The following is a 21,739-nucleotide window of genomic DNA, read 5'->3' as shown; positions in this document are numbered from 1 at the left end:
GTATCCGTGCTCCAACTGACTCAGAAAGCAGACACAGACATATTTTCCTACATTGCTAGGACCATGACAGAGAGACAGACAGATACACACACCAATACAGACACAACCCTAACCCTAACCCTAAACATGACAGAGAGACAGACAGATACACACAGAACACACACCAATACAGACAGAGAGACAGACAGATACACACACCAATACAGACACAACCCTAACCCTAACCCTAAACATGACAGAGAGACAGACAGATACACACAGAACACACACCAATACAGACAGAGAGACAGACAGATACACACAGAACACACACCAATACAGACAGAGAGACAGACAGATACACACAGAACACACACCAATACAGACAGAGAGAGACACACACAGCTACAGACACACACACACACACACACAGATAGAGATACACACACAGATACAGACACACACACAAATACAGACAGAGAGACACACACAGATACAAACAGACAGATACAGACACACACAGAGACACACACAGAAATAACACAGAGACACACAGAGACACACACAGAGACACACACAGACACACACAGACACAGACACACACACAGAGACACACACACACACAGACACACACAGAGACACACACAGAGAACACACAGAGACACACAGAGACACACACAGAGACACACACAGACACACACAGACACACACAGACACACACAGACACACACACAGAGACACACACACACAGAGACACAGACAGAGACACACAGAGACACACAGACACAGACACACACAGAGACACACAGACACACCTTCTCTCGTCGTATGAGTTCGAAGGCAGCCAGTAGTTCTCCTGCGCTCCTGTCTCCCATCCTGATTGGATACCAGGCCAGACGAGGGGAGGGGGTCGTGGAGGGCTGACACACACAGCGACCCATGAACTCATCTGCCCCCTATGGGATAGGAGGGGAATGACAAGACAGTTGCACACAGGAAGACCTATGAACACATCTGCCCCCTATGGGATAGGAGGGGAATGACAAGACAGTTGCACACAGGAAGACCTATGAACACATCTGCCCCCTATGGGATAGGAGGGGAATGACAAGACAGTTGCACACAGGTAGACCCATGAACACATCTGCCCCCTATGGGATAGGAGGGGAATGACAAGACAGTTGCACACAGGCATGATGAAATCAGATATCAGATTGATTATCTACTTACCTGCCTGCTTGCTAGCCTGTTAGCTTGCCTGCCTATTTACCTGCCTGACTACTTACCTGCCTGTTTGTTTGCCAGCCTACTTACCTGCCTGGTTGCCTGCCTGCCTATTTACCTGCCTGACTACTTACCTGGTTGCCTGCCTGCCTATTTACCTGCCTGACTACTTACCTGCCTGGTTGCCTGCCTGTCTATTTACCTGCCTGACTACTTACCTGCCTGGTTGCCTGCCTGCCTATTTACCTGCCTGGTTGCCTGCCTGTGTGCTTGTCAATCTACTTACCTGCCTGTTTTATTGTCTGCCTGCTTACCTGCCTGTTTGCTTGTCTGCCTGCTTACCTGCCTGCTTGCTTGTCTGCCTGCTTACCTGCCTGTTTGCTTGCCTGCCTACTTATCTGCCTGTTTTCTTGTCTGCCTGCTTACCTGCCTGTTTTCTTGTCTGCCTACTTACTTGCTCGCTTGAATTAAATATTGGTCAATTCATGAATATTGACGGACTCACATATGTATCCTGATCGTACAGCTCCACCACGACGTTAGGAGGGCTTCTCTCTGTCACATCAGCATCTCCAAACACCTCCACCTCGTAGAAGATGAGTGTCTGGTCCCAGGTGGGGTTCAACGTGTTACGCACAGTCACAGTCTTCTGGCTCTGGTGGAGGAATGAAACTATGGCATAGGAATCTGGAGGAGAGGGGGAGAGAGAGAGAGAGGAGGGAGGTAGAGAGAGAGTAGGGAGAGAGAGAGGGGAGGGAGGTAGAGAGAGAGTAGGGAGAGAGAGAGAGGGGAGGGAGGTAGAGAGAGAGAGAGGGGAGGGAGGTAGAGAGAGAGTAGGGAGGTAGGGAGAGAGAGAGAGGGGAGGGAGGTAGAGAGAGAGTAGGGAGAGAGAGAGGGGAGGGAGGTAGAGAGAGAGTAGGGAGAGAGAGAGGGGAGGGAGGTAGAGAGAGAGTAGGGAGAGAGAGAGGGGAGGGAGGTAGAGAGAGAGTAGGGAGGTAGGGAGGGAGAGTAGGGAGGTAGAGAGAGAGTAGGGAGAGAGAGAGGGAGAGTAGGGAGGTAGAGAGAGAGTAGGGAGAGAGAGAGAGGGGAGGGAGGTAGAGAGAGAGAGTAGGGAGAGTGAGAGGGAGGGAGGTAGAGAGAGAGAGAGTAGGGAGGTAGAGAGGGAGAGTAGGGAGGTAGAGAGGGAGAGCAGGGAGAGAGAGAGAGGGGAGCGAGGTAGAGAGAGAGAGGGGAGGGAGGTAGAGAGAGAGAAAGAGTAGGGAGGTAGAGGGAGAGTAGGGAGGTAGAGAGGGAGAGCAGGGAGAGAGGGAGAGGGGAGGGAGGTAGAGCGAGAGAGTAGGGAGGTAGAGAGGGAGAGCAGGGAGAGAGAAGGAGAGAGAGGGAGAGCAGGGAGAGAGAAGGAGAGAGAGGGAGGGAGGGGAGGGAGAGAGGGAGAGTGAGAGAAAGAGAGAAAGGGAGAGAGCGGGAAAGAGAGGGAGAGAGCGGGAGAGAGAGGGGGAGAGAGGGGGGGAGAGAGAGAAGGGGAGAGAGAGAAGGAGAGAGAGGGGGAGGGAGAGAGTGAAGGAGAGAGAGAGGGGGGGAGGGGGAGAGAGAGAGGGGGGGAGGGGGAGAGAGAGAGAGGGGGGGAGGGGGAGAGAGAGAGAGGGGGGGAGGGGGAGAGAGGTAGGGAGAGAGGGGGGGAGGGGGAGAGAGGGAGGGAGAGAGGGGGGGAGGGGGAGAGAGGGAGGGAGAGAGAGGGGGGGAGGGGGAGAGGGAGGGAGAGAGGGGGGGAGGGGGAGAGAGGGAGGGAGAGAGGGGGGGAGGGGGAGAGAGGGAGGGAGAGAGAGGGGGAGAGAGAGAGAGAGAGGGGGAGGGGGGGGGGGGAGAGAGAGAGAGAGAGAGAGAGAGAGAGGGAGAGAAAGAGGGAGGTGTTTAAACCAGGTTGGATTCAGGGAGTGGTGGAGGAAGGACATTACGGTATAGACTCTTAGAATGGAGGGTTCTTTGGCTGTCCCCATAGGACATGTAGTACCCTCTGTGGAAAGGGTTCTGCATGGAACCCAAAAGGGTTCTAACCTAGAACCAAATTACGGTTCTTCAAAGGGTTCTCCTCCTGCCTCTTCTCCTGGAGACAGCAGAGTAACTATTTTAGGTTTTAGGTTCTACTTGTTTCAATGAATGTCGGGCTCTGGAGGAGAGGGGGAGGAGGGGGGAGGAGAGGGGGAGGAGAGGGGGAGGAGGGGGGGAGGAGAGGGGGAGGAGGGGTTGTAAAGAGAGATGTACGGCTCTGTAGAAAACCTAGATGTTTTAGGAAACATCGTCTTTCTGAACTGATGGCCTGTAGAAAACCTAGAAACAAAGACACACCAACCATCTAACCTCATGGCAAACACACACACACACACCATCTAACCTCATGGCAAACACACACACACACCATCTAACCTCATGGCCAACACACACACACACACCATCTAACCTCATGGCAAACACACACACACACACCATCTAACCTCATGGCAAATACACACACACACACCATCTAACCTCATGGCAAACACACACACACACCATCTAACCTCATGGCAAACACAAACACACACCATCTAACCTCATGGCAAACACACACACACCAACCATCTAACCGCATGGCAAACACACACACACACACCATCTAACCTCATGGCAAACACAAACACACCAACCATCTAACCTCATGGCAAACACACACACACACCATCTAACCTCATGGCAAACACAAACACACACCATCTAACCTCATGGCAAACACACACACACACACCATCTAACCTCATGGCAAACACACACCATCTAACCTCATGGCAAACACAAACACACACCATCTAACCTCATGGCAAACACACACACACACCATCTAACCTCATGGCAAACACACACACACACCATCTAACCTCATGGTAAACACACACCATCTAACCTCATGGTAAACACACACCATCTAACCTCATGGTAAACACACACCATCTAACCTCATGGTAAACACACACCATCTAACCTCATGGTAACCACACACCATCTAACCTCATGGTAAACACACACCATCTAACCTCATGGTAAACACACACCATCTAACCTCATGGTAAACACACACCATCTAACCTCATGGTAAACACACACCATCTAACCTCATGGTAAACACACATCAACCTTCCATCTGCTGTCTGTGTGTGTGTACAGGGTTTAAAAGGGAGGATACAGGGTTTTAAAGGGAGGATACAGGGTTTAAAAGGGAGGATGCAGGGTTTTAAAGGGAGGATACAGGGTTTTAAAGGGAGGATACAGGGTTTTAAAGGGAGGATGCAGGGTTTTAAAGGGAGGATACAGGGTTTTAAAGGGAGGATGCAGGGTTTTAAAGGGAGGGTGCAGGGTTTTAAAGGGAGGATACAGGGTTTTAAAGGGAGGATACAGGGTTTTAAAGGGAGGATACAGGGTTTTAAAGGGAGGATACAGGGTTTTAAAGGGAGGATACAGGGTTTTAAAGGGAGGATGCAGGGTTTTAAAGGGAGGATGCAGGGTTTTAAAGGGAGGATACAGGGTTTTAAAGGGAGGATGCAGGGTTTTAAAGGGAGGATGCAGGGTTTTAAAGGGAGGATACAGGGTTTTAAAGGGAGGATACAGGGTTTTAAAGGGAGGATACAGTACAGGGTTTTAAAGGGAGAATACAGTGCAGGGTTTTAAAGGGAGAATACAGTGCAGGGTTTTAAAGGGAGGATAAAGGGTTTTAAAGGGAGGATACAGGGTTTTAAAGGGAGAATACAGTGCAGGGTTTTAAAGGGAGGATAAAGGGTTTTAAAGGGAGGATACAGGGTTTTAAAGGGAGGATACAGGGTTTTAAAGGGAGGATACAGTACAGGGTTTTAAAGGGAGAATACAGTACAGGGTTTTAAAGGGAGAATACAGTGCAGGGTTTTAAAGGGAGGATAAAGGGTTTTAAAGGGAGGATACAGGGTTTTAAAGGGAGAATACAGTGCAGGGTTTTAAAGGGAGGATAAAGGGTTTTAAAGGGAGGATACAGGGTTTTAAAGGGAGGATAAAGGGTTTTAAAGGGAGGATAAAGGGTTTTAAAGGGAGGATACAGGGTTTTAAAGGGAGGATAAAGGGTTTTAAAGGGAGGATACAGGGTTTTAAAGGGAGGATAAAGGGTTTTAAAGGGAGGATACAGGGTTTTAAAGGGAGGATACAGGGTTTTAAAGGGAGGATACAGGGTTTTAAAGGGAGGATGCAGTGCAGGGTTTTAAAGGGAGGATAAAGGGTTTTAAAGGGAGGATACAGGGTTTTAAAGGGAGGATACAGGGTTTTAAAGGGAGGATACAGGGTTTTAAAGGGAGGATACAGGGTTTTAAAGGGAGGATGCAGTGCAGGGTTTTAAAGGGAGGATAAAGGGTTTTAAAGGGAGGATGCAGGGTTTTAAAGGGAGGATGCAGGGTTTTAAAGGGAGGATACAGGGTTTTAAAGGGAGGATACAGGGTTTTAAAGGGAGGATGCAGTGCAGGGTTTTAAAGGGAGGATAAAGGGTTTTAAAGGGAGGATGCAGGGTTTTAAAGGGAGGATACAGGGTTTTAAAGGGAGGATGCAGTGCAGGGTTTTAAAGGGAGGATAAAGGGTTTTAAAGGGAGGATGCAGGGTTTTAAAGGGAGGATACACAGCATTCGGAAGGTTTTCAGACCGCTTACCATTTTACACATTTTGTTACGTTACAGCCTTATTCTAAAAGTTAATTAAATATATAAAAATATTCATCAATCTACACACAAGGTCAAATAAAAAAAATAAAAAAAAATATATTTGCAAATGTATTAAAATATATATATATCTTATCATAAGTATTTAGACCCTTTGCTATGAGACTCTGAAATTGATCTCAGGTGCATCCTGTTTCCATTGATCATCCTTGAGATGTTTCTACAACTTGATTGGAGTCCACCTGTGGTAAATTCAATTGATTGGACATGATTTGGAAAGGCACACACCTGTCTATATAAGGTCCCACAGTTGACAGTGCATGTCAGAGCAAAAACTAAGCCATGAGGTCGAAAGAATTGTCCGTAGAGCTCAGAGACAGGATTGTGTCGTGGCACAGATCTGTGGAAGGGTACACAAAAAATTCTGCAGCATTGAAGGTCCCCAAGAACACAGTGGCCTCCATCACTCTTTAATGGAAGAAGTGTGGAACCACCAAGACTCTTCCTAGAGCTGGCCGCCCGGCCAAACTGAGCAATTAGGGGAGAAGAGCCTTGGTCAGGGAGGTGACCAAGAAACAAAAGGTTAATCTGACAGAGCCGCAGAGTTCTTCTGTGGCGATGGGAGAATCTTCCAGAAGGACAAGCGTCACGTGTGGAGGAAACCTGGCACCGTCCCTACGGTGAAGCATGGTGGTGGCAGCATCGTGCTGTGGGGATGTTTTTCAGCAGCAGGGACTGGGAGACTAGTCAGGATCGAGGCAAAGATGAACTAAGCAAAGTACAGAGAGATCCTTGTTGAATAACCTGTTCCAGAGCACTCAGGACCTCACAGTGGGGCGAAGGTTCACCTTCCAAAAGGCCAAAACAATGAAGGAGTGGCTTCAGGATAAGTCTCTGAATGTCTTGAGCGGTCCAGAGAGATCCCGGACTTGACCCAGATCGAACATCTCTGGAGACCTGAAAATAGCTGTGCAGCGACGCTCCCCATCCAACCTGACAGAGCTTGAGAGGATCTGCAGAGAAGAAATGGGAGAAACTCCCCAAATACAGGTGTGCCAAGCTTGTAGCCTCATACCCAAGAAGACTCTAGGATGTAATCGCTGCCAAAGGTGTTTCAACAAAGTACTGAGTAAAGGGTCTGAATACTTATGGAAATGTGATCTTTCAGTTTTCATTTTATTTTCATTTTATTTTTTTATTTTTTACAAAAATACTGTTTTTGCTTTGTCATTATGGGGTATTGTGATGTCATTATGGGGTATTGTGATGTCATTATGGGGTATTGTGGTGTCATTATGGGGTATTGTGATGTCATTATGGGGTATTGTGATGTCATTATGGGGTATTGTGATGTCATTATGGGGTATTGTGATGTCATTATGGGGTATTGTGATGTCATTATGGGGTATTGTGATGTCATTATGGGGTATTGTGATGTCATTATGGGGTATGGTGATGTCATTATGGGGTATTGTGATGTCATTATGGGGTATTGTGATGTCATTATGGGGTATTGTGATGTCATTATGGGGTATTGTGATGTCATTATGGGGTAGTGTGTGTAGATTGATGTGTAGATGTAGGTGTAGATTGAAAACAATTTAATACATTTTAGAATAAGGCTGTAATGTAACAATGTGTGGACAAAGTAAATTGGTCTGGGTACTCACCGAATGCACCTTATAACTTCTTAAACTTTCAGTTTATCATTTAAACTACCAGAATATTATGTAATTTATCACAAGATATCTAGTGGCCCTTTTGTGTACGTCATATTATCACAGCAGTCTGGCCCTGTCACATGTTAAAATAGACAAATCATTGGGCACCCTATTCCCTATATAGTGCACTACCTAGACCAGGGCCCTATTCCCTATATAGGGCACTACATTAGACCAGGGCTGGCACCCTATTCCCTATATAGTGCACTACGTTAGACCAGGGCTGGTACCCTATTCCCTATAAAGTGCACTACTTTAGACCAGGACTGGCACCCTATTCCCTATATAGTGCACTACGTTAGACCAGGGCTGGTACCCTATTCCCTATAAAGTGCACTACTTTAGACCAGGGCCCTATTCCCTATATAGTGCACTACTTTAGACCAGGGCCCTATTCCCTATATAGTGCACTACTTTAGACCAGGGCTGGCACCCTATTCCCTATATAGTGCACTACTTTAGACCAGGACTGGCACCCTATTCCCTATATAGTGCACTACGTTAGACCAGGGCTGGTACCCTATTCCCTATAAAGTGCACTACTTTAGACCAGGGCCCTATTCCCTATATAGTGCACTACTTTAGACCAGGGCTGGCACCCTATTCCCTATATAGTGCACTACTTTAGACCAGAACCCTATTCCCTATATAGTGCGCTACTTTGGACCAGAACCCTATTCCCTACATAGTGCACTACTTTTAGACCAGGGCTCATAGGGTCCTGGTTCATTATATAGGGAATAAGGAGCCATTTGTGACACAGACAGAGATTCTGAAAAGCCGTTTCAGTCGTTAAAACACGTCACACTGAGTGTACAAAACATTAAGAACACCTGCTGTTTCCATGACATCGACTGACCAGGTGAATCCAGGTGAAAGATATGATCCCTTATTGATGTCACCTGTTAAATCCACTTCAATCAGTGTAGATGAAGGGGAGGAGACAGGTGGTTAAAGAAGGATTTTTAAGCCTTGAGACAATTGAGACATGGATTGTGTATGTGTGCCATTCAGAGGGGGAATGGGCAAGACAAAATATTTAAGTTCCTTTGAACGAGGTATGGTAATAGGTGTCAGGCGTACCGGTTTGCCAAGAACTGCAACGCTGCTGGGTTTTCCACACTCAACAGTTTCCCGTAGGTATCATGAACGGTCCACCACCCCAAAGGACATCCAGCCAACTTGACACAACTGTGGGAAGCATTGGAATCACAACATGGGCCAGCATCCCTGTGGAACGCTTGACACCTTGTAGAGCCCATGACTCGACGAACTGAAGCTTTTCTGAGGTCACAAAAAAAAAAAAAAAATCTGTAAAATATTACCCTAAATATAAACTATCAACTTGATGGTGTTTAATTTGAGGGTTTCGGCATGAAATATTATTCCGATTTTATTTACACACTTCTATTTGTCAATGTCTTTGTTGTAAATGTTTGGTGGCAGTTGTGACGAAAGTCAACAGTTGGAAGAGTTGCTTGGTTAATTGAAATTGCCATAGTTGATTAGATTTTCTATTTTATAAAAGGGGGAGGGGGCTGTTTTCTCTTGAACCATGCGGTCTTTTTTTTTTACTAGAAACTCAGACAATATGGACACAGATATAACAAATGAATTCTACATGTGAATTTAAACAAAAATAATGGTATTGTCAAAGTTTTTATAGATTGCCATCGATTACGTATTAAATGATCGAAATTCCGGAAGATTCCGGAAGCTTTGACAAAATTACTGGTAGCTTTGAAACTCTATACAGGGTTGAGGTTAATCAAGGCTGGGACTGCTTCTGTTTTTTTTCTTTCTCCCAGACTGAAACGTTCCTCTCAGAGGGTCTTTACGTGGCTTGGAATAATAAACTTCCGAGACTGTCGCTCCAGGCTTTTCAGCATTCCGAAGTCGTTGATGTCCCTCCATCGTCTCGCTCGGGGGGCCTCCCCCCGGACTATATAAGAAATTACTTGGCTTCTCACAAAGGGGGGGGGGGGGGGGGGCAATAACAACACACGCACAAAGCCGCGCACGTGCAGGCTTGCACACACAGTCAGTCAGGGCCACATCGGGAATCAGTGGGTAAATAAACACTCCCAGATTTGGGAATTAGGGAAGGGGTAAGGACTGGGTACAGGAGCCCCAAAAAACGAGGGGAGAGGGGAATAACTGGAGGGGGTAGTCACCCTCTAAACACAGGGTTCAGTTGGACAAAGAGGGGAGATAGAGAGAGGTGGGAAGAGAGAGGGGGAGAGAGAAATAGGGAGAGAGAGAGAAAGAAAGAGAGAGAGAGTGGGAAGAGAGAGGGAGAGAGAGAGGGGGAAGAGAGATGGAGAGAGAGAGAGGGAAGGAAAGCGAAATAGGGAAAGCGAGAGAGGGGGGAGGTGGGGGAAAGAGAGGGGGGGAGGGAGAGCGAGAAAGGGGAGAGGGAGATAGGGGAGAGGGAAAGAAAGAGAGATGAAAGGGGGAGAGAGAGAGTGGAAAGTAAAAGAGAGAGAGGGATAGGGAGAGAGAGAGAGAGAGAGGGGGGGGAGAGAGAGAGAAAGAAAGAGAGATGGAGAGAGAGGAGGCCCTTGAAGTGAAATCCTTTGATTGTGTTTAATCTATCTGCAGGGCTGAAAGAGCCTGACACACAGTAAGACTGCTTGATACATAATCTACCCCATCCATCAACTCATCTGGGCCGTTACGAAGGCTGGTGTGTGTGTGTGTGTGTGTGTGTGTGTGTGTGTGTGTGTGTGTGTGTGTGTGTGTGTGTGTGTGTGTGTGCGTGTGAGCGAGAGAGAGAATCTGGATCTCAGAGCAGAATTATAAATCACTACAGCGTTGGATTCAATCACCCCTAGTTAAGTTTCACGAACACACACACACACACACACACACACACACACACAGTAGCTATAGTTTCCACGATCTGCACTTAAAGAAGAAAAACAATATTATCTCTGTCTCTCTCTCTCTCTCTCTCTCTCTCCCCCTCTCAATCTCTGTCTCTCTGTCTCTCTCTCTCTCTCTCTCTCTGTCTCTCTCTCTCTGTCTCTCTCTCTCTGTCTCTCTGCCTCTGTCTCTGTCTCTCCCTCTCTCTCTCTCTCTCCCTCTTTCTCTCTTTCTCTCTTTCTCTCTGTCTCTCTCTCTCTCCCTCTTTCTCTCCCCCTCTCAATCTCTTTCTTTCATTCTCCTTCTCTGTCTCACTCAACTATACCTCTAAATGTTTCTTTCTTTCTTCCCTATTTCTCTCAGTTTTTTCCAACCCGCGCTGATGTGAATCTATTTCAATTAATGTTCTATTTTTTTAATGATCTATATTTTTGTACTCTTTCATTAATATCTGTCTGGGATCTCTCCTCTGGGACCTCTCCTCTGGGACCTCTCCTCTGGGACCTCTCCTCCGGGACCTCTCCTCCGGGACCTCTCCTCCGGGACCTCTCCTCCGGGACCTCTCCTCCGGGACCTCTCCTCTGGGACCTCTCCTCTGGGACCTCTCCTCTGGGACCTCTCCTCCGGGACCTCTCCTCCGGGACCTCTCCTCCGGGACCTCACTGCTGGGACCTCATCGCTGGGTTCATAAAGATTCTCAATGTGTTCCCTACCAACTCATGTCTGTCTCTGACTCTCCCACGGAAGGGACGCACTTTGGCAAGGGATGGAACAGAAGTAGGATTTGACAAGGGATGGAACCGGGGTTAGGAGGTATGTGGCAGACAGGTCTGAGTGGTTCCCAGCAGACGTGTGTACATTCAACCAGTTAAATATGAGGCCATCTAGGGTTCAACCAGTTTAATATGACACCATCTACGGTTCAACCAGTTTAATATGAAGCCATCTAGGGTTCAACCAGTTTAATATGACACCATCTAGGGTTCAACCAGTTTAATATGAAGCCATCTAGGGTTCAACCAGTTTAATATGACACCATCTAGGGTTCAACCAGTTTAATATGTCACCATCTAGGGTTCAACCAGTTTAATATGAGGCCATCTAGGGTTCAACCAGTTTAATATGACACAATCTAGGGTTCAACCAGTTTAATATGACACCATCTAGGGTTCAACCAGTTTAATATGACGTCATCTAGGGTTTAACCAGTTTAATATGACACAATCTAGGGTTCAACCAGTTTAATATGACACCATCTAGGGTTCAACCAGTTTAATATGAGGCCATCTAGGGTTCAACCAGTTTAATATGAGGCCATCTAGGGTTCAACCAGTTTAATATGAGGCCATCTAGGGTTCAACCAGTTTAATATGAGGCCATCTAGGGTTCAACCAGTTTAATATGACACAATCTAGGGTTCAACCAGTTTAATATGACACCATCTAGGGTTCAACCAGTTTAATATGACGTCATCTAGGGTTTAACCAGTTTAATATGACACAATCTAGGGTTCAACCAGTTTAATATGACACCATCTAGGGTTCAACCAGTTTAATATGAGGCCATCTAGGGTTCAACCAGTTTAATATGAGGCCATCTAGGGTTCAACCAGTTTAATATGAGGCCATCTAGGGTTCAACCAGTTTAATATGAGGCCATCTAGGGATCAACCAGTTTAATACGATGCCATCTAGGGTTCAACCAGTTTAATATGAGGCCCTCTAGGGTTCAACCAGTTTAATAGGATGCCATTAGGTTTTTAAGAACACACTTGCCTCATTCCACAGTTCTGAGTAGCACAACAAAAGTTTCAGTTACAGAGAGGAGAGAGGAAGCCATATCAGAGTTGTTAGTTTAGTAACCAGATTACCTGAGAAGCTGTCTTTGTCCATGGCTAGCAGCTCTCTGGCTTGGTACAGGTAACAGCGCAGGTGGTAGCGAGTCCCACCTGAAACACACACACACACACACACCTTAGCGTCATATATAGAGAGAAAGAGGGGTGAGAGTCACAAGTTCAGGGTTACAGGTGTACAGTGTACAGTGGGAAATCATAGGTATCGAGCTCCAACATGCAGGACTAAGTGACATAAAAAATAATGACAATAACCAATAATATAATAGCACTATAGACAGAACATCATAACTACTGTGATTATTAAATACATGAGCATGTCTACTGGGGTGGAGGTAGAGGGGGGGGGGGGACCTTAGAGGGAACAGCAGGTCTACTGGGAGGGGAGGGGGGGGGGTGACCATAGAGGGAACAGCATGTCTACTGGGGTGGAGGTAGAGGGGGGAGGGGGGGGGTGACCATAGAGGGAACAGCATGTCTACTGGGGTGGAGGTAGAGGGGGGGGTGACCATAGAGGGAACAGCATGTCTACTGGGGTGGAGGCGGGGAGGCAGGGTAAAGACCATTGACAGGGTGGGGGGGGGGGGGGACGGTGACAATAGAGGGAACAGCATGTCTACTGGGGTGGATGCAGGGTAAAGACCATTGACAGGGTGGGGGGGGGGGGGTAAGGTAACAGGGTAAGGTAGCAGGGTAGGGTAAAAGGTCAGGTAGCAGGTCAGGTAGCAGTGTAAGGTATTAGGGTAAGGTAGAAGGGTAAGGTGGCAGGGTAAGGTAGCAGGGTAGGGTAGCAGGTAAGGTAGCAGGTAAGGTATTAGGGTAAGGTAGCAGGGTAGGTAGAAAGGTAAGGTAGCAGAGTAAGGTGGCAGGGTAAGCTAGCAGGGTAAGGTTCCAGGGTAAGGTAGCAGGGTAAGGTAGCAGGGTAAGGTAGCAGGGTAAGGTAGCAGGGTAAGGTAGCAGGGTAAGCTAGCAGGGTAAGGTAGCAGGGTAAGGTAGCAGGGTAAGGTAGCAGAGTAAGGTAGCAGGTTAAGGTAGCAGGGTAAGCTAGCAGGGTACGGTAGTAGGGTAGGGCAGCAGGGTAGGTAGCAGGGTCAGGTAGCAGGGTAAGGTAGCAGGGTAGGTAGCAGGGTAAGGTAGCAGGGTAGGTAGCAGGGTAAGGTAGCAGGGTAGGGTAGCAGGGTAAAGTAGCAGGGTAGGTAGCAGGGTAAGGTAGCAGGGTAGGTAGCAGGGTAAGGTAGCAGGGTAGGTAGCAGGGTAAGGTAGCAGGGTAGGTAGCAGGGTAAGGTAGCAGGGTAGGGTAGCAGGGTAAGGTTGCAGGGTAGGTAGCAGGGTAAGGTAGCAGGGTAGGTAGCAGGGTAAGGTAGCAGGGTAGGGTAGCAGGGTAAAGTAGCAGGGTAGGTAGCAGGGTAAGGTAGCAGGGTAGGTAGCAGGGTAAGGTAGCAGGGTAGGGTAGCAGGGTAAGGTAGCAGGGTAGGTAGCAGGGTAAGGTAGCAGGGTAAGGTAGCAGGGTAAGCTAAAAGGGTAAGGTAGCAGGGTAAGGTAGCAGTGTAAGCTAGCAGTGTAAGCTAGCAGGGTAATTCAGCAGGGTAAGGTAGCAGGGTAAGGTAGCAGGTTAAGGTAGCAGGTCAGGTAGCAGGTCAGGTAGCAGGGTAAGGTAGCAGGGTAAGGTAGCAGGGTAAGGTAGCAGGGTAAGGTAGCAGTGTAAGGTAGCAGGGTAAGGTAGCAGGGTAAGGTAGCAGGGTAAGGTAGCAGGGTAAGGTAGCAGTGTAAGGTAGCAGGGTAAGGTAGCAGGGTAAGGTAGCAGGGTAAGGTAGCAGGGTAAGGTAGCAGTGTAAGGTAGCAGGGTAAGGTAGCAGGGTAAGGTAGCAGGGTAAGGTAGCAGGGTAAGGTAGCAGGGTAAGGTAGCAGGGTAAGGCAGCAGGGTAAGGTAGCAGGGTAAGGTAGCAGGTTAAGGTAGCAGGTCAGGTAGCAGGGTAAGGTAGCAGGGTAAGGTAGCAGGGTAAGGTAGCAGGGTAAGGCAGCAGGGTAAGGTAGCAGGGTAAGGCAGCAGGGTAAGGTAGCAGGGTAAGGCAGCAGGGTAAGCTAGCAGGGTACGGTAGCAGGGTAAGGCAGCAGGGTAAGGTAGCAGGGTAAGGTAGCAGGGTAAGGTAGCAGTGTAAGGTAGCAGGGTAGGTAGCAGGGTAAGGTAGCAGGTCAGGTAGCAGGGTAAGGTAGCAGGGTAAGTTAGCAGGGTAAGCTAGTAGGGTAAGGTAGCAGGGTAAGGTAGCAGGTTAAGGTAGCAGGTCAGGTAGCAGGGTAAGGTAGCAGGGTAAGGTAGCAGGGTAAGGTAGCAGGGTAAGGTAGCAGTGTAAGGTAGCAGGGTAAGGTAGCAGGGTAAGGTAGCAGGGTAAGGTAGCAGTGTAAGGTAGCAGGGTAAGGTAGCAGGGTAAGGTAGCAGGGTAAGGTAGCAGTGTAAGGTAGCAGGTTAAGGTAGCAGGGTAAGGTAGCAGGGTAAGGTAGCAGGTTAAGGTAGCAGGTCAGGTAGCAGGGTAAGGTAGCAGGGTAAGGTAGCAGGGTAAGGTAGCAGGGTAAGGCAGCAGGGTAAGGTAGCAGGGTAAGGCAGCAGGGTAAGGTAGCAGGGTAAGGCAGCAGGGTAAGGTAGCAGGGTAAGGCAGCAGGGTAAGGCAGCAGGGTAAGGTAGCAGGGTAAGGTAGCAGGGTAAGGTAGCAGTGTAAGGTAGCAGGGTAGGTAGCAGGGTAAGGTAGCAGGGTAGATAGCAGGGTAAGGTAGCAGGGTAAGCTAGCAGGGTAAGGTAGCAGGGTAAGGTAGCAGGGTAAGGTAGCAGGGTAAGGTAGCAGGGTAAGGTAGCAGGGTAAGGTAGCAGTGTAAGGTAGCAGGGTAAGGTAGCAGGGTAAACTAGCAGGGTAAGGTAGCAGGGTAAGGTAGCAGGGTAAGGTAGCAGGGTAAACTAGCAGGGTAAGGTAGTAGTGTAAGGTAGCAGGGTAAGGTAGCAGGGTAAGGTAGCAGGGTAAACTAGCAGGGTAAGGTAGTAGTGTAAGGTAGCAGGGTAAACTAGCAGGGTAAGGTAGCAGGGTAAGGTAGCAGGGTAAGTCAGCAGGGTAAGGTAGCAGGGTAAAGTAGCAGGTTAAGGTAGCAGGTCAGGTAGCAGGGTAAGGTAGCAGGGTAAGGTAGCAGGGTAAGGTAGAAGGGTAAGGCAGCAGGGTAAGGTAGCAGGGTAAGGCAGCAGGGTAAGGTAGCAGGGTAAGGCAGCAGGGTAAGCTAGCAGGGTAAGGCAGCAGGGTAAGGCAGCAGGGTAAGGTAGCAGGGTAAGGTAGCAGGGTAAGGTAGCAGTGTAAGGTAGCAGGGTAGGTAGCAGGGTAAGGTAGCAGGGTAGATAGCAGGGTAAGGTAGCAGGGTAAGCTAGCAGGGTAAGGTAGCAGGGTAAGGTAGCAGGGTAAGGTAGCAGGGTAAGGTAGCAGTGTAAGGTAGCAGGGTAAGGTAGCAGGGTAAACTAGCAGGGTAAGGTAGCAGGGTAAGGTAGCAGGGTAAACTAGCAGGGTAAGGTAGTAGTGTAAGGTAGCAGGGTAAGGTAGCAGGGTAAGGTAGCAGGGTAAACTAGCAGGGTAAGGTAGTAGTGTAAGGTAGCAGGGTAAACTAGCAGGGTAAGGTAGCAGGGTAAGGTAGCAGGGTAAGGTAGCAGGGTAAACTAGCAGGGTAAGGTAGCAGTGTAAGGTAGCAGGGTAAGGTAGTAGGGTAAGGTAGCAGTGTAAGGTAGCAGGGTAAGGTAGCAGGTTAAGGTAGCAGGTCAGGTAGCAGTGTAAGGTAGCAGGGTAAGGTAGCACGGTAAGGTAGCAGGGTAAGGTAGCAGGGTAAGGTAGCAGTGTAAGGTAGCAGGGTAAGGTAGCAGGGTAAGGTAGCAGGGTAAGGTAGCAGGGTAAGGTAGCAGGGTAAGGTAGTAGGGTAAGGTAGCAGTGTAAGGTAGCAGGGTAAGGTAGCAGGGTAGGGTAGCAGGGTAAGGTTGCAGGGTAGGTAGCAGGGTAAGGTAGCAGGGTAAGGTAGCAGGGTAGGTAGCAGGGTAAGGTAGCAGTGTAAGGTAGCAGTGTAAGGTAGCAGGGTAAGGTAGCAGGGTAAGGTAGCAGGGTAAGGTAGCAGGGTAAGTGTGACACCTGACTTCATACTTTAGAAGCCTTTTCTATTGAATTAAATGATTCCATTCTATTCTCCTCTGCTCTATTCTATTCGTCCTACACTCCTCTTCAGAGTCATTCTAGGGTCACAGTCTAGTTACTGTATATCTGGAACCAATTACAGGTTTCCATGGCGGCCACCTGTTGCTACGGACGTCACCAGGGGAGACAGGTGTGCCTGATTGGAACCAGAGCTCTCCCAGAATACACCACAGGTGGATGACAGATGGAGAGAGATAGAGAAAGGAGGGAAGAGGTAGAAAGAAAGAGAGAGAGAGAGAGAGAGAAAGGAGGGAAGAGGTAGAAAGAAAGAGAGAGAGAGAGAGAGATAGAGAAAGGAGGGAAGAGGTAGAAAGAAAGAGAGAGAGAGAGAGAGAGAGAGAAAGGAGGGAAGAGGTAGAAAGAAAGAGAGAGAGAGAGAGAGAGAGAGAGAAAGGAGGGAAGAGGTAGAAAGAAAGAGAGAGAGAGAGAGAGAGAAAGGAGGGAAGAGGTAGAAAGAAAGAGAGAGAGAGAGAGAGAGAGAAAGGAGGGAAGAGGTAGAAAGAAAGAGAGAGAGAGAGAGAAAGTAAGAGATAGAGACTGACCGGGTAGCTGGCAGGTTTATGAGGAGACAGATTTCGTTAAGAGTCGTACAAATGTCTTTTCAGTTGTTGGATGCAGATGTTAAATAATGATGAGTAGGGTTTTTATACATCAATAATATTTTAGATATTAAACCCTTGACTGCAGAATTCATATGAAGCCAAAGACAGATTTATGTTTCTAGATTAGTTTATAAGAGGGGCCAGCTTTTCATCTTGTCTTTTATGACTCTCTCTCCCTCCCTCTCTCTCTTCCCCTCCCCATCTCTCCCTCTCCCTCCCTCCCCATCTCTCCCTCCCTCTCCTCCTTCCCCATCTCTCCCTCCCTCTCCTCCTTCCCCATCTCTCCCTCCCTCTCCACCTTCCCCATCTCTCCCTCCCTCTCCACCTTCCCCATCTCTCCCTCCCTCTCCTCCTTCCCCATCTCTCCCTCCCTCTCCACCTTCCCCATCTCTCCCTCCCTCTCCACCTTCCCCATCTCTCCCTCTCTCTCCCTCCCTCCCTCCCTCCCTCTCCTTGACTCTTGCTGCCTCTCCCTCTCCTTGACTCCTACTCCCTCTCTCCCACCCTCTCCCTCTCTCTCTCTCCCCCTCACCCTCTCTCCCTCTCTCCCTCCCTCTCTCTCCCTCCCTCTCCTTGACTCTTGCTCTCTCTCTCCCTCCCTCCCTCTCCTTGACTCTTGCTCCCTCTCCCTCTCCCTCTCCTTGACAATCCATCTCTCTCCCTCTCTTCTCAGTGAAAGAATTAGATATTTGCTTCTTACTGTGGAAGAGACAGGAAATGGTAGGGCGGTTGACCCCAAAGGTCGCCGTCACAGATTTCTCATCACTCTTATCCTCCGTCACACTCCCCTGGCGAAAGATAACAACAGATTCAAAAAAACACCTCTCATCCCTCTATATTTTAACCTTCATCCTTAAACCTACCCTCTTCAACCTATTCCCTCCTCTTTCCCAAAGTCTATATCGGTCTTTCTCTCTTCCTCCCACCATCCCCCTCTACTCTCTCACCAGTGAACACTCCAGGGCGAAGATAGCAGCAGGTCCCGTCTTCTCCAGTGGTTCCATACGACATCTCCATCTCCTCCTCCTGAATGAGTCGGTCTTCCGGGGTTTAAGATGAAACCTCCATCCAAACAGAGATGCGTACTCCCATCCCTCTCTCTCTGCTTCATCTGGTCGCTGCTATAGAGGGGAGAGAGAGGGAGGGAGGGGGAGGAGGGAGGGAAGAGAGAGGGAGGGGGAACGGGAGGAAGAGAGAGGGGAGAGAGAGGGAAGAGAGAGGGAAGAGAGAGGGGAGAGAGAGGGGAGAGAGAGGGGAGAGAGAGGGAGGGGGAAGAGAGAGGGGAGAGAGAGGGAGGGGGAAGAGAGAGGGGAGAGAGAGGGGAGAGAGAGGGAGGGAGAGGGAGGGAGGGGGAAGAGAGAGGGAAGAGAGAGGGGAGAGAGAGGGGAGAGAGAGAGAGGGAGGGGGAAGAGAGAGGGAGGGGGAAGAGAGAGGGGAGAGAGAGGGGAGAGAGAAGGGGAGGAAGAGAGAGGGGAGAGAGGGAAGGGAGAGGGAAGAGAGTGGGAGGGGGAAGAGAGAGGGAGGGGGAAGAGAGAGGGAGGGGGAAGAGAGAGGGGAGAGAGAGGGGAGAGAGAAGGGGAGGAAGAGAGAGGGGAGAGAGAGGGAGAGGAAGAGAGAGGGGAGAGAGAGGGAAGAGAGAGGGAAGAGAGTGGGAAGAGAGACGGAAGAGAGAGGGAAGAGAGGGAAGAGAGGGGGAGGAAGAGAGAGGGGAGAGAGAGGGGGAGGAAGAGAGAGGGAAGAGAGGGGGAGGAAGAGAGGGAAGAGAGAGGGAAGAGAGAGGGGAGAAGAGAGAGGTGAAGAAAGAGGGTGAGGAAGAAAGAAGGAAGAGAGAGGGAAGAGAGACGGAAGAGAGAGGGGGAGGGAGAGAGAGGGAAGAGAGAGGGGGAGGAAGAGAGAGGGAAGAGAGAGGGGAGAGAGAGAGAGGGGGAAGAGAGAGGGGAGAGAGAGGGGAGAGAGAGGGGAGAGAGAGGGAAGAGAGAGGGGAGAGAGAGGGAGAGAGAGGGGAGAGAGAGAGAGGGAGGGGGAAGAGAGTGGGAGGGGGAAGAGAGAGGGGAGAGAGAAGGGGAGGAAGAGAGAGGGGGAGAGAGAGGGAAGAGAGAGGGAAGAGAGTGGGAGGGGGAAGAGAGAGGGAGGGGGAAGAGAGAGGGAGGGGGAAGAGAGAGGGGAGAGAGAGGGGAGAGAGAAGGGGAGGAAGAGAGAGGGGAGAGAGAGGGAGAGGAAGAGAGAGGGGAGAGAGAGGGAAGAGAGAGGGAAGAGAGTGGGAAGAGAGACGGAAGAGGAGGGAAGAGAGGGAAGAGAGGGAAGAGAGGGGGAGGAAGAGAGAGGGGAGAGAGAGGGAGGAAGAGAGAAGGAAGAGAGGGGGAGGAAGAGAGAGGGAGAGAGAGGGGAGAAGAGAGAGGTGAAGAAAGAGGGTGAGGAAGAAAGAAGGAAGAGAGAGGGAAGAGAGAGGGGAGAGAGGGGGGAAGAGAGAGGGGGAGGGAGAGAGAGGGAAGAGAGAGGGGGGGAAGAGAGAGGGAAGAGAGAAGGGGAGGAAGAGAGAGGAAGAGAGAAGGGGAGGAAGAGAGAAGGGGAGGAAGAGAGAGGGAAGAGAGAAGGGGAGGAAGAGAGATGGGGAGGGAAGAGAGAAGGGGAGGAAGAGAGAGGGAAGAGAGAAGGGAGGAAGAGAGGGGAAGAGAGAAGGGGAGGAAGAGAAAGGGAAGAGAAGAGAGGAGTAGAAGAGAGTGGAAAGAGAGAAGGGGAGGAAGAGAGGAAGAGAGAAGGGGAGGAAGAGAGAGAGGGAAGAGAGAAGGGGAGGAAGAGAGGGAAGAGAGAAGGGGAGGAAGAGAGAGAGGGAAGAGAGAAGGGGAGGAAGAGAGAGGGAAAGAGAGAGGGGAGGAAGAGAAAGGGAAGAGAGAAGGGGAGGAAGAGAGGAGAGGAGGAGGAAGAGAGTGAAGAGAAGAGGAGGAAGAGAGGGGGGAGGAAGAGAGAAGGGGAGGAAGAGAGAGGGAATAGAGGGGGGGGGGAGAGAGAGGGAAGAGAGGAAGGGGAGGAAAGAGAGGGGAGAGGAAGAGAGGGAAGAGAGATGGAGATTTTTGGGGGTTGGAATGTTTCATCACTAACAGAGTGGGTTCCAACTCTACTCTGATCTGTGTACTCAGAGTGCCCCCTTGTGGACAAATGTGTGTAAAATCACAGAAAAGTGATATCCATTTTTTACTGCTATTTGTCTGCTTTGACTTTTTTTCAGGGTAAAGTGTGTAGCAATTTTAAACTCACAAAGTTTGATTTGATTTCAAAAGTAATCTCTACCTGTCCAGTATCTAACAGCCTCTGTGTAATCTCTACCTGTCCAGTATCTAACAGTCTCTGTGTAATCTCTACAGATCTGTCCAGTATCTAACAGTCTATGTGTAATATCTACCTGTCCAGTATCTGACGGTCTCTGTGTAATCTCTACAGACCTGTCCAGTATCTGACGGTCTCTGTGTAATCTCTACCTGTCCAGTATCTAACAGTCTCTGTGTAATCTCTACCTGTCCAGTATCTGACGGTCTCTGTGTAATCTCTACATGTCCAGTATCTAACAGTCTCTGTGTAATCTCTACCTGTCCAGTATCTGACGGTCTCTGTGTAATCTCTACAGACCTGTCCAGTATCTAACAGTCTCTGTGTAATCTCTACAGACCTGTCCAGTATCTGACGGTCTCTGTGTAATCTCTACCTGTCCAGTATCTAACAGTCTCTGTGTAATCTCTACCTGTCCAGTATCTGACGGTCTCTGTGTAATCTCTACATGTCCAGTATCTAACAGTCTCTGTGTAATCTCTACCTGTCCAGTATCTGACGGTCTCTGTGTAATCTCTACAGACCTGTCCAGTATCTAACAGTCTCTGTGTAATCTCTACCTGTCCAGTATCTGACGGTCTCTGTGTAATCTCTACAGACCTGTCCAGTATCTAACAGTCTCTGTGTAATCTCTACAGACCTGTCCAGTATCTGACGGTCTCTGTGTAATCTCTACAGACCTGTCCAGTATCTGACAGTCTCTGTGTAATCTCTACCTGTCCAGTATCTGCCGGTCTCTGTGTAATCTCTACCTGTCCAGTATCTGACGGTCTCTGTGTAATCTCTACCTGTCCAGTATCTAACAGTCTCTGTGTAATCTCTACCTGTCCAGTATCTAACAGTCTCTGTGTAATCTCTACAGACCTGTCGAGTATCTAACAGTCTCTGTGTAATCTCTACAGACCTGTCCAGTATCTGACGGTCTCTGTGTAATCTCTACAGACCTGTCCAGTATCTGACGGTCTCTGTGTAATCTCTACCTGTCCAGTATCTAACAGTCTCTGTGTAATCTCTACAGACCTGTCGAGTATCTAACAGTCTCTGTGTAATCTCTACAGACCTGTCCAGTATCAAACGGTCTCTGTGTAATCTATACGTCTCTGTGTAATCTCTACAGAAGAAGACACCAGGTCGGTATGTAGGTCTATACTTGAAGTACCTTCTTCAGAGCCTCCATCTTCTGCATGTCTCTGCGTCTGAGGCGTATCCAGCGACGACGGCGGTTGGTATGGTACATCTTCTCGGCTGGTACCCAGGC

The 21,739-nt window shown here is 49.0% G+C and overlaps 1 protein-coding gene across 1 annotated transcript in view; it reads right to left on the bottom strand.

Moving 5' to 3' along the window:
- Window positions 1-21,739, bottom strand: part of dysf (dysferlin, limb girdle muscular dystrophy 2B (autosomal recessive)) — a 154,535-nt gene that overhangs the window by 65,335 nt on the left and 67,461 nt on the right. Inside the window, 6 exon segments of the mRNA XM_090185666.1 lie at window positions 795-935; window positions 1,709-1,890; window positions 12,363-12,440; window positions 17,858-17,945; window positions 18,105-18,278; window positions 21,641-21,739. The exon segment at window positions 21,641-21,739 is cut by the window's right edge and continues 44 nt beyond it. Of these exon segments, the coding sequence (XP_090041792.1) occupies window positions 795-935; window positions 1,709-1,890; window positions 12,363-12,440; window positions 17,858-17,945; window positions 18,105-18,278; window positions 21,641-21,739 (762 nt within the window).

This window comes from Oncorhynchus mykiss, chromosome 9 (genome assembly GCF_057628025.1).
Source record: "Oncorhynchus mykiss isolate SJ-2025 chromosome 9, ASM5762802v1, whole genome shotgun sequence".
NCBI lineage: Eukaryota > Metazoa > Chordata > Actinopteri > Salmoniformes > Salmonidae > Oncorhynchus > Oncorhynchus mykiss.
This window is presented reverse-complemented; position numbering and strand designations above follow the sequence as displayed.